Raw genomic sequence first — 12,507 nt, 5'->3', positions numbered from 1 at the left:
TCACCAGTTGAGCACAAAAATTCAATTTTCTTTAAGCTTAATGTGCTTAGTATTTAAGTTGAAAAGAGTCTGGTTATTTTATCCAATGTGTCATTATAGAAGAATTCAATATAAAATTTAAACACATCATATCTCACCTTCCACAATAATTGAATTTAAATTTTCCAAAATCAGAAAGGCTCCTAAGGACGCTATTAAAATAATCTGAGAAACTGTAAGTGATAATTTCTGAAAAATCAACATTTCTCCCAATCAACAACATTATTCTCTTCTTGCTTTCCCCTTTCTGTTCCATTTTGCGGAAAGAAGGAGGAAGGAAGGAAGGAGGGAGGGAGGGAGGAAGGAGGAGAGGAGGGAGAGAGGAAGGGAGGAAAAAAAAAAGGCATGGGGGACGCGACAAGGTAAAACAAAACAAAAGCTCTTTTCCCTCCCACCCGCAGCCAGCAGAGAGCGCTAGTGCCACAAGCGGCACAACCGCGGAGTCGCTTAACCTTCTCTGGGCTCTAACCTCCAAGAGCGAGGTATACTGAACTTGTCCCTGTTGGGAGCCCGTAGTTGACTTGCTGTCGCTGAGCAACGGGAGAGTGGGCGGGATTTGCCGTTCGCGTCCGTGCGCGCGACCTACCGGCCGGAAGCGGAAGTGTCGGTGGCGCGCGAGTAGGAAGTGGTGATTCCTGGAATAGAGATGGCCGCGCTTGCTCCGCTGCCCCCACTCCCCCCCCAGTTTAAGAGCATACAGCATCATCTGAGGACGGCTCAGGAACATGACAAGCGGGACCCTGTGGTGGCTTATTACTGTGAGTCTTTCCGAGTCGCCGTGCCCCTCTTTACCCTCCAGGACCCACACACCACCCCTTGGTTTTTAAGGCAGGCCCCGCCCCTTCAGCTTTAGACCTGAGCTTTGACCTCTGGCCTGCCTTGGGAACTCAGTGGAGCCCCGCCCTTTTCTGGGTTTCTCATACCTCACCTGTTCTCAGCCCCCTCGCAGGCCCTAGAGAGGCAAAACTTAAAAAGCACAGTTGGTGTTCGCCGCCTCTCTAGTCTTGTGTTTAAATACTCCTAACCTGGCTACGTGGGCTCATGAGCTAACACACTGCCCTAAGGTTTTCCGGGTGCACTCAAGAGTCTCGTGTCTCAAAAATAACCTGGGTGGTTAAGTAATTGTGTTGGGGCTAAAACGAAGCTGAGTGTCCCAAAGACAGTAATGATGTGGACAGAAGCAAGGTAGACTAATCGAAAACATAGTAATAAGTGCAGGTTAAGTATGACAACATGCAAGCCCATTAAAAAAAAAACTCATAAATGGTGAAATGGAGAGTTGTTGCTACAAAACTAGCCCTTGACTTTGACCATTTTCCCAGCAATGAGAATTTTTTGTCTGACTTCTTTGAGTAATACTTGGGTTTGAGACATTTCACTATGACTTTGGTTGATTATGAGACATATAGTGTACAGTTGATGGAGAACAGATTAGGTTGTTCAAACTTTTTCCTTTGTAGTAAGTCCGGTAGTCTTATGTAAACTTTAAACTTGACGGCAGATAAAACGAGTGACCAAGCAACTGTAATCTTCTGTAAAGGGTTTTTAGCATTGAAAAGCTCAATATAATGTGTCCTCTGCTGTGAACATTGTAAGGTTTGCTAAAATCTGGTGTACTGTCTTCCCTATCATACTCCAGTACCCCATTTTCATTTCTCAAGTATACAAGGCCCTTTTAAACCCCCATGTTCTTCATTCCTTGGAATGTCTTTTTTTTCCACTTGGCAAACTCATGATTCAAGATCTAACTCAAATGTAATCTCTTCTGTAGGCAGTAAGTTGATTATTCTCCAGGCGCTACCTCATTTTGTTCAAATCATACAGTATTATTTCCATTATATTTGTTCTTCCAGTTCCTCAAGTAGGGACTATTAATCATTTATTCACCTTGTATTTATTGAGCTTCTTCCTGTGTGTCAAGCATTACCAGGCACTGTGGCTACAGTTCCTGCATTCGTGGAGCTTGTATACAGGTGGGGAAGAGGGAATTAAACAATAAAATGAGTATATTATATTAGAAGGTTTTAAAGAAAAATAAAGCAGGGAAAAAGAATAGGGAGTACTAGGAATAGAGTGGTAGGGAGTGAGGAGGGGATTTCACTTTCAAGGTACGCATGGAATGCTTCACTGAGTTCACATCTGAGCAAAGACTTGAAAGGAGTGAAAAGCATCGGAAAAGAGTATTCTCAATAGGGGAAATAACTACCATATGCAAAAGTCATGAGGCAGGGCTTGCTTGAAGGAGGATCAAGGAGCCCATTGTAACTGGAGTGGATAGAGGAGGAGAAAAGTGATGTGATAAGGTCAAAGAGGTAATTTCTTATAACAATGAAGTAGGAACCCTTGTTCTTGTCTAAAACTAACTGCTATTCGTGAGCTCTGTATTATAAACCTTTGTGAGTAGCCAGGGGCTTTCATTTTCTGTGTCATCATCCTGTCCCTTTTGCTATTTCTTTCTAAACTTGCCACAGTTTCCTTTATTTAAAAAATTAAATTTAATTTTAAAAAAAGCTCTCACTGTGACATTCTCCTAAAGTTATAGTCCTGTCTGCCTAACCTCAAAGTTAGGCTTGAAATAGTTGTCTGTCTTTACCTTCTTATCTCATATTCTTTTCAGCCTATTGCAGCCTGCTTTTCATGCCCTTTATTTCACTGAAACTGCTCTCAGCAGGGCCTTAGACAAACATTTTCATTGCTAAATCCAAGTGGTACTTACAAAATATTTTTTGTTATAAAACATACACATATTAACACATACAGTGTGTGTATACAGTTTAAGGAATAATAAAATGAACACCAAGGTACCCACCATATTTGAAGTTATTAGACTTTTTAATTTTTGCCAATCTGGTGAGCATGAAATTCAAGCTAAATTTGCAATTCACTGAGTCTTAATGAGGTTGAGCATCTTTTCATATGTTAATTACCATTTGTGATTCCTCTTTGAAATACCTATTTTGCTTTGTCCATTTTTTTTTCAATGTTTGTCTTCTCTTAAATGTAAATATTACTCTTTTGTTACATGCATTGCAAATGTCTTCTCCAAGTTCATAGTTTGATTTTTCACTCTGTTTATGAAGTCCTTTGATGGTCAAAAGTTCTTAATTTTAAAGTATAGCCAATTTATCACTCTCTTATAATTTATATTCTGATCTAGGACTTGATTTCTTTTTGTCTACCTTCTTTGGGACTTTGGCTTCCTGGATTTACAGATGGGTGTCTTTCATAAATTCTGGAGAATTCTCTACTATTATCTGTTCAAGTGTTCTCTACTGAAATTTTGATTAGACATGTGTTGCACTTTTCTCCTTTATTTGTCTCTTAATGGTTTCATAGTTTGTACCCCTTTGTCTCTCTCTACTACATTCTATATAATTTCTTTAGGTCTGTGTTCACCTCCATATATCCTATTGTGTCACCCATTTATTGAGTTTCTTTTCTCATTTTTTATTTCTGGTTGTTCTCTCTCTTTTTTTTTTTTTTTAAATTAACCTAGCCATTTCTGATGGTCTTTTGTCACTATTTTTTAAAACAGTCTTATTTCTTTAAGTGCTTTAAAAATATTTGCTTATATTTGCTGTCTCATAATTCCTTTAGCTGCCATATCTGTGGGTCTGATTTCTGTTGTGTAACAGAAGACTGCTCATGGTGACTTCTTGTGATTTGTGCTCTCCACATACCAATCAGTGTTCTTCAAACTTCAGTAAATTCTACAGGAATCATCTCCCCAATTCTCAACTTCTGTTTCTTCTCTGACAAAGCTCCTTTGATCACGGTAGCAAAGTAGTATGCTGCCTGTCTTTTCCCACATCCTGTACACAGTTGCTCTTCTCCTACTTTAAAAAAGAAAGGCATGCTCTCGTGTATCATCAGTATTTTTATGGTGTATTGCCCTGGGAAAGAAAGCGGAAAACCTTCCAGGGTGTCCAGACAAAAGGGACAATTCAAATTACTGGTGTAGTGAAGTCTCAATTAAGGTATTAAGGAGAGCATCCTGTCCTTCCCTTTTTTATATGGAAGAAAACCAGAGCAAAGAATAAGCCTTTATTTGAAAATGCAGGGCCTGAGAAAGGAATCAAAAGCAACATTCTAATTTGGGGAATAATGAGGACAGAACATTTTATAAGGGGGAAGAGGAAGAATTGTCCTTAGGTATTGGTAGGTATTAGTAGCCATTGTTTGATAATTTGGGATTTTATCCAGAGGGGTGGAGAGGAACAGTTTGGGACCAGAGTCATGTAAAGAGAGAATGTGAAAAGGTTTAGCTGTGGGGACGAGGACATGGAAGGACCACAATGGAAAAGTCTCTTTCAGAGGTCTCTTACACTTTATCTGTTAAGGATAAAGCCTCATGTTAAAACCAGGCCAGTGTTCTGAATTCCGAAAATGTAAGAGTTTTCATGAAATTACCTAACCTTTTCATTTTCTATTTTTATTTTAAATAATAACATTCCTGATGTAAGAGCCAAGCGAAAAGAGAAATGCTGAAGTGGGTAGTGCCTTGTTTCATCCAAGTGGCTTAAAGATCTGTGGCTTACTAAAATTTTGGAATTAGAATTCAGATGAGATGAGGTGAATGGGGACATGGCTTAACATATTTATTCAAATTGGAAAATTATGTCATATTTTTCTGAGGATGAAAGCCTCCACTGGCTGGCTGGTTTGGCATTAACAGCAGGTTTTGCCATTAATGTCATATGGTAGACATTCTCAAACTAAACGAGCCTAATCCTTAACTCCTGAGGTATTTTGTTTTTTCAGAAATACATTTAAAGCAAGAGAAAAACATTTACCTTGGTTTTGAGTTTTGTTCGTTTTATTGTTTTGTTTTGTTTTCTTTGCCAGAGGATGTTAAAATGAACAGTATTTCAGTTTTCCCAATCCTGTCAGTGTCTTAGAAGAATCCTGTCTCAATGTCATGAAATAAAATGATGAATCTTTGTAAGATTTTTTGGTATGCTTCACAGAATTGAGAAAATGAATAACACTAATGATGGGGTGACAAATCCTTTTCTAGTTTTAAAACAAATTTTGATTCTGACCTGTATGAAATGTCAGCTAAGAGATTATTAAAAATAGTATTTGATGATAGGTGGTTGTATGCTTTTTAGCTTATAACCCAGAAGGAATTAAAAGAATTCAGTGATTTTGCTGTGTTAAAACTTCCATTCTCATCTGCTGCTTTATGTGAATGCATTTTCTCTCATGTTAAATTTGTAAAAATGAAAGTGGCAACAGAACCAACGCTCTGCTGTGGTTCTGGATGACAGTAAATCATATTGATTCCTAGATAACACAGTTTAGCTCATAAGATGCATTTCTGATAAATTTTACCTTTTTAATGATTTTTGAAATGTGTAACATTGATACTGTTTTGATCAATTATGCATTACAATAATTACATAATTTTAACACTTAGAGGAAATCCAGAGGAAAAATTTAAACACTTAGCATCTTATCTCGTGGGAAATTTTGATAAATTTAGACTTCAATTTTTATACATTTTTGTTGTTGCAGATAAGTGTGATAATCAATTTAGGACTTTTGAGCATACAAATACATTCTTTTATAATAAAATTCTATAGGATAAGTAAATGGAAGTATAGGTTAAAAAAGTTACAAAATGTATTATTTCTGATGCTTAAAGACAGAGCTTTTTGTGTTTTAAAATTTTATCAAATTGTTACGATACAGTTGAGAGAATGGTATCATTTTTAGATGTATGTATTTGATGTACAGAAATTAGATCTTTTATACTTAAACATCTGGTGAAAAGTGGTAGATATCAACTTAAAAATGTGTGAGGGGATACATGTCTATAATCTTAGTGCAAATAATTTTCTAAATTCCTAGAGCAAAGAATTTTTGGTGAGGAAAAAAATCAAGATCATTATGCTGAAGTACTTGCTGACTGGTAAAGCTCCATATTCTCTTTTACTTCTAAGGCTTTATGTATGCTGCTCTTTGCCTGGAATCCCTGACTTCCTCTTAACCTGGTACCTTCCTCTTACTGATTCAGTACAAATTATACTTTTTCAAGCTGGTTTTCATTACCTTATAAGGATGGTCTGGAAGTTGTTCCAGTGTGCCTTCCATCTTAATTACATTGTGTTACAAACACTGATTTACCTTTTAATCTTCTGGATTCTCCTGGACGACGTATCTTGTTTTCTCTCACCACCTGGCACGTAACTGACATTCATAAATATTTAATAAATGCCATCTCTCTGAATGTTATTAATATTTTACTAGAGTGTAAGCTCTGTGAGAGCAAGAAGTATGTCTTATGTTGATGATCTTTGAATTTCTAACTCCTAACATAGTACCTAAGACACGGTGGATGTGTGTAAATTTTGTCTGTTGATTGAATACATGAACTGTATAGTAACTATGGTAATTTATGGCTTTTTAACATGTTCTAATTACAGCGAGGAAATGCAATGGAAAGAATTCCAGTGCTCTGTATTTTATAACTTACCCTGCTGTGTTTCTGATGAGTTTTAGATTAAGTCATACGTTTGTTCTCAGGATGTACACATTGTGCCTCCTCCATTTCAGTATTATATGTATTTCCAAAAATGATTTATCTCTGGCCTTAGTGTGAATACTCTAGTGTTTTATCATTTTTTAATTGTTACCTTAATATTTCTATATTTCTTTGTTGTTTGGTCTTTTGTTTTCTTTTTAAATCAGGAATGTATGTTAAAATGCTGTGTATCAAATTACTTTTGTTACTATTTGTGCAAGTGCTAATATGCTTATGCTTACTTCTTTGAACTTACTAATGTAGTATGTAATTTAAAAAAAATGTCCTTCTGTTTGAAACACCCCTCCATTCCTGGAAAGAATCCCATTTAGGTTTTTTTTTTTTTCTTAATTAAACTTTTTATTTTGAGGTAATTGTAAATCCAAATGCGTTTGTCAGAAATAATACAGAAAGATCCTGTGCCCTTTACCCTGCATCTTCCAGTGGAAATAACTTGCAAAACTATGCTATAATATTATGACCAGAATATTGACATTGATAAAATCCACCAATCTTATTCATCCTTCCCAGTTTTATGTTTATTCCTGTGTATATGTTATTTAGTTCTAAACAGTTTATCAGGTATAGGTTCCTATATCACCAAAGTCAAGATAGAGAACAGTTCTTTAAAAAGAATCCCTCCTTACTCTTTTGTAGCCACACCCATCTTTTTGTAGCCACACCCATCCCTTCTCAACCCTCTGCTAGCCCTGTCTCTTAGCAGTCACTAACCTATTCTCCATTTCTAAAATTTTATCATTTAAAAAATATTATATAAATGGAATCATACATTACATACCCTTTTGGAGTTGACTTTTTGTCTGCTCAGCAAGTAATAATTGCCTGGAAACTCATCTTAGTTGTTGCATGTACCAATAGTTTCTTTTTTAATGCTCGGTAGTATTGCATGCTATGTATGTACCAGAGTTTAACAGTTTAACCACTGAAGGACATTTGGTTTGTGCTTTGGTCTGAATGTTTGCCTCCCTCCTCCTCAGTTCATATTGAAATCCTAACCCCCAAAAGTGATGGTATTAGTGAGTGAGGCCTTTGGGAGATGATTAGGTCATGAGGGTGGAGCCTTCATGAATGGGATTAGTACTGTTAGGGAAGAGAGTCCACAGAGCTCCCTACCTTCCTAGTGTTTAATTTTGTAAGAAACCGGCATCCTGTTCTCAAAAAGATTGGCTGCACCATTGTATATTCCACTGAGCAACATGAGTGGTGAGTGACCCAGTTTCTCCACATTATCGCTGGCATTTGATGTGTCACTATTTTTTATTTTAGTTGTTCTGATAGTTGATATCATGGCTTTAATTTTTATTTCCCAGATGGCTACTGAAATTAACATCTTTTCTTGTGCTTATTGATTGTCTGTATATCACCTTCAGCTAAATATCTGTTTTTGCCCCTCTGCCTTTTTGCCTTTACTTGGTTTTGAGAGTTCCTAATACATTGTAGTTACTAGTCCTTGTTTTGCAAATTTTCTCCCAGTGTGTAGCTTCTCTTTTGTCTTCATAACGGTGTCACAAAGTTTTAATTTTGGTAGTACCCAGTTTATCAGTTTTTCTTTTCTTATATCATGCTGTTGGTGTCAACTCTGTATGTTTTATCATATATTTTTCTTAATGTCCTAGTCTATTTTTTCTATTTTTCTCCTTCAAGAAGAGTTCCTAAGTAATACTCATTCAGCCTTTTTTTTTTTTTATTGTTACCATTGTCAGATTTTTAGTAACGATGTCATGCTGGCTTCCTATATATTACTGAGAAGGTTCTCATATCTGACCTGGATTAAAACACAGATTTATCTCTTTCTTTAGATTAAAGAAAAGTAATTGATAAAGAAGAACTTTATGCTTTTGGGGGGAAATTATTTTATACATTTATCAGTTTCTTCAATTTGAAATATTTTTGGCCCAGTATTGATATATTAAATAAAGTTTTCTGGACTATCTCCCATTTCTGTCAAATTTGAAAATTTATTAGCTAGAAATTACAATTTTTTAAGAGATTTATTTATTAGAGAGCATGAGCTGGGGGACGGGCAGGGGGGTAAGAGAGTGAAAAGTAGGCTTCCCACAACCCCGGAGATCAGGACCTGAGCCAAAATCAAGTGTTGGATACCTAACCGTCTGAGCCACCAGGTGCCCCAAATTACAAATTTAACCTTTTCTCACTTCCCTCATGTCTCTCACAATCAGTCATTAAATTTTTAAACTTTTACTTACCTCCTCAGTTTCTTTGGTATATCATGCCGTCATCTTACACCTAAACTACTGACAGAGCTTCCTAGTTTGTACTTCAAACAGGTAATCCCTTTAGCAGATCTTTCTAGATCTGCTTTAAGTGCTTACTTTAAAAAGAAAAAAAAAATGAGTTGACTGGAAACATTTAGAAATTCTGTATGACACAAACAGTACAATTAATTTAAAAAACATTGCAAAAGAAAAATATTTCTAGTAGATGAGACAGAGGGCTGGTATCCCTGATATATAAAACACTCACACAAAACTGTTTTATAAAAACTAAGATCCCGGTAGATAAATGGACAAAGAGCATGTATGCTCTTTAGTAACAACTAAAGGAGGGAATGTTGATTATTAGCATTCAGCTTAATTAGTAATGTAAATTAAAATCACTTACTTTTTTTGGTTGTAAAATTTGTAACTCAGTGCAGGTAAACATATGGTGAAATCTCCATTGACAGGGCTGCGTGAATTGGTACAAAGTTTTGGAAAGCATTTTTTCAGAATGAATGGAATTGTAAAAATACCTGTAATTCAGTAATTCTAGTTTTGGAAAGTTTGTGCTTAGGAAATAATCATAAATATAGTGAGAGCTTTATGTAGAGTCCTCTGGATGATTATACATTTGTGAAAAATGCAAAACAACCAAAATATATGTCATTGTGGAAATGGTTAAGTTATGGCATATCTACTGGGTGGAAAGTAAAGTGATCACTTAAGAATTACAAAGCATCTTTTGTAACATGGGAAGTTTATATGAAAATGCAGGATATAAAATTATATATATATATATATAAAATATGAATTGAACTTTTTAATGTGTATATACTTGGAGAAAAAGATTACGGCTTTTAGGTTCATGGATAGTGTTTCTTTTGATTGTCTTTTTTGTTTATTTTCTGTTCTATAAATGATCATGTTCCATACCATAAAAACTTTAAAAACAAAAGCTTTATTAAGGACAGATTCATTTTTTACAGCTACCTATACTAGCTCCATATTTATAAGTGCCCTTAGTGATTTGAACTCTGAATCATCTTTAGCAGTTCTAATCAAGGTGAATTTTATTCTGTTTCTGGAACCTTTCTCATTTTCTCTTGTCTTCATGCCTTCCAACATTGTGGCCCTCTGCCTTGACAACTCTTTCCTTCTGCACCACCCCCACTCCACTTTATCCTTAGGCACCAGCAAGGATTGAACAGGGAGACCTTCTCCTAAACTTCAAAAGGTGCTTTTCTGTGTCCTCATTGTGTCTTGTAAGACTATCTTAATTGCTTTTCATTTATCTATTATCTTTTCCAGAGTTTAAACTTAAGGCTTGCACCCTTCTGGATGCTTTTTATTTATTTAAGGTTCCCTGTAGTGCTAGGCCACTAGAGATTTACATAATAAAGAAAAGGTACTCAAAAAAAATGTTTGTTAAATTGACCGGGATTTTAAGACAGCTGGTCCCTAGAGGGAACTATGGCCACACAGTTGTCACTGAATAAAGAAGCCAGACAACTAACATTCATGTAGCTCTTGGCATTTGTAACAATGCTTTCTTTCAGGATATCTGATTTGAACCCCACAGTCATCCTCGTTCTTCTCTTAGTAAGTGATGGAACCAGGAACTGAATGGTAAATGCTAGATGAGAAATAAGTTACATGGAAAATTGTTGATAGTAGGTAGTAATTAGAAAACCAGTTACGAAGTGAGTGAGGGTAAAGGGCCTAGTCAAACTTATAAAAATGAGAAGGAAGCAGAAAGGCAGTGCAGTAATCTGGGAGATTTCTAATAAATGAAGAGTAGAAATGGAGGACAGGCTTGATGTCATTAACATAACTCTGAGCAACGTGTGTCTCTCTTTTTTTTCCTTTAATGAAGCCAGAAAATTTTTGAGTCTCTACTAAATGTGGACACTGTAGGATATATATTTTGATTCTATCAGGCTTGGTGTTGTAGATAAAGCTAAACCCCTGAAGATTCCTTTTGTTGAAATTTGATCAAGTAACTAAACATAGTTTCAAGTGTGATTTTGCAAAGTTTCCTCTAGGGGGTGACAGTGTATAATTAACAGACTTTGAATGCCGTGTGTAAGTGCTCTTTGTGAATCATTTGTTCATATGATCACTGGAAAATTAAATACAGTCATTCAGGAAGTTGTAAATAGGAATGGCCATTTCAATTCTGAGATGTTACACCACCTACAGTGTAGAATTTTAATTTAGCTTAAAGGTTAAATAATATTGGAGTTTTTTAAATTGATGTGTTAAGTCAGATGGATTTTAGGATTAATAATCAGTTGCATATTATTTTTTCTGTTGTTAATCACACGGAAATTGGATCTTTTAAAGCCAGTGAGACAAACTTAACTAAACCAATAAAAGATAAGCAGTTTTCCCCCTTCTTTACTGATTTCTGGATCTCTGTGATTAATTGAAGCCCATAGTCCTGTTGTCTAAGTACTTATTTTTTATTATAGGCTGACTCAGGATACTTTACTGTAGTAATGACAGGTTAATAATGAAAACATACAAAGCTGAACGATTTATCCATTAGCATTCCATTTATTTACCTTATGTTTGTTTTTGCAGACGTGCTGCAAACATGAGTTTTATTTTGTAAAAAAAAAAGGTCATTTTAATAGTTACTCCTTTTTTTTAGTAAAGTAAATCAGTTTTTAGACTCTCAGCCTGTCCTTAAGGTTGAAGGGACAGGGTCAGTGGTATCAAGTAATTCGTCCTTCATTGTTATTGTCTTTCTTTGGCACCCATGCAATTTTAAAGCATCTTCGGTAAGGTTTATTTTTTATGACAATTATGTTTAACGTTTAAAGTGAAAACTAACTCTTTAGCAGTATGTTATTATATAAGAGGTTTCATTGCTTAAGTTCCTGCTTTCATTCAGTGCGTCATTTATTTTTCTGTGGCTTGTCAAGGTTTTTTGGTTGTTTGATGTTTTTTAACCTTAGTTACTGCCTCTCTTTGGAAGTGCTTGGGATTGTATTGTGCCTCCACTGTGGGCTTATTGGATATTCCTCTTTGTTTTATTTTATTTAGTGGTTACTTTAGCGTTTATATTAACTTATTATAGTCTACTATAGTATAATATACCACCTCACATTCAAGGTAAAAACTTTACTTTCTTTTCCCTTCTCCTGTCCTTTGGCTGTCATCATACATTTTACTTATAAATACGTCATAAGCCCAAACTACATTTTAGTTTCTTTGGTTGTCATTTTTTAAAAGAAATTTATAAAATGAGTAAATAAAATTTTGAAATATTTTCCCACATAATTACCATTCTCAGCACTCACTACTCCTCTCCTTAGATCCAACTTTTAAATCTGATATCATTTTCTTTCCTGTTGAAGAGCTTTATCATTTCTTATACAGGCTTGCTGCCAGTGAATTCTTTCAGTTTCTATTGTGTGAAACAAGCTTTTATTTCATATTTATTTTTGAAAGATAGTTTTGCTGGGTAAGGAATTTTAATTTTCTGTTTGTATTTTTCTTCAGCACTACCCGCCCCCCACACCTCTCCACCTACCCTCTGGGGAATACAGATACACATAGTTTGGAACACTTGGTATTTTTTCCTAACTCACTGAGATTCTGACTTTCTGTTTCTTTTTCTTTTTGATCCTTCTGATCCTTCTTTCCCTGCTTTGAGTGGTTTCTGTTGCTATGTTCTGAAGTTCACTTAATCTTTCT

The 12,507-nt window shown here is 35.5% G+C and overlaps 1 protein-coding gene across 4 annotated transcripts in view; it reads left to right on the top strand.

Moving 5' to 3' along the window:
* The first annotated feature begins 630 nt into the window (after nt 1-630).
* VTA1 (vesicle trafficking 1) overlaps nt 631-12,507 on the top strand; it is a 64,094-nt gene continuing 52,217 nt past the window's right edge. For 2 of the 4 annotated variants that reach the window (XM_044386379.3, XM_057311010.1), the window contains exons 1-2: nt 658-797; nt 5,893-5,953. In XM_044386379.3, the coding sequence (XP_044242314.1) occupies nt 765-797; nt 5,893-5,953 (94 nt within the window). In that variant the 5' untranslated portion in view covers nt 658-764. Of the gene's footprint in view, nt 798-5,892; nt 5,954-12,507 lie in introns of all 4 variants that reach the window. The other 2 variants (XM_026504914.4, XM_057311009.1) reach the window with 1 other exon arrangement.

Source organism: Ursus arctos, unplaced genomic scaffold (genome assembly GCF_023065955.2).
Source record: "Ursus arctos isolate Adak ecotype North America unplaced genomic scaffold, UrsArc2.0 scaffold_13, whole genome shotgun sequence".
Taxonomy (NCBI): Eukaryota; Metazoa; Chordata; class Mammalia; order Carnivora; family Ursidae; genus Ursus; species Ursus arctos.
Note: the sequence above shows the minus strand (reverse complement) of the source record. Positions and strands in the feature narration are given on the sequence as shown.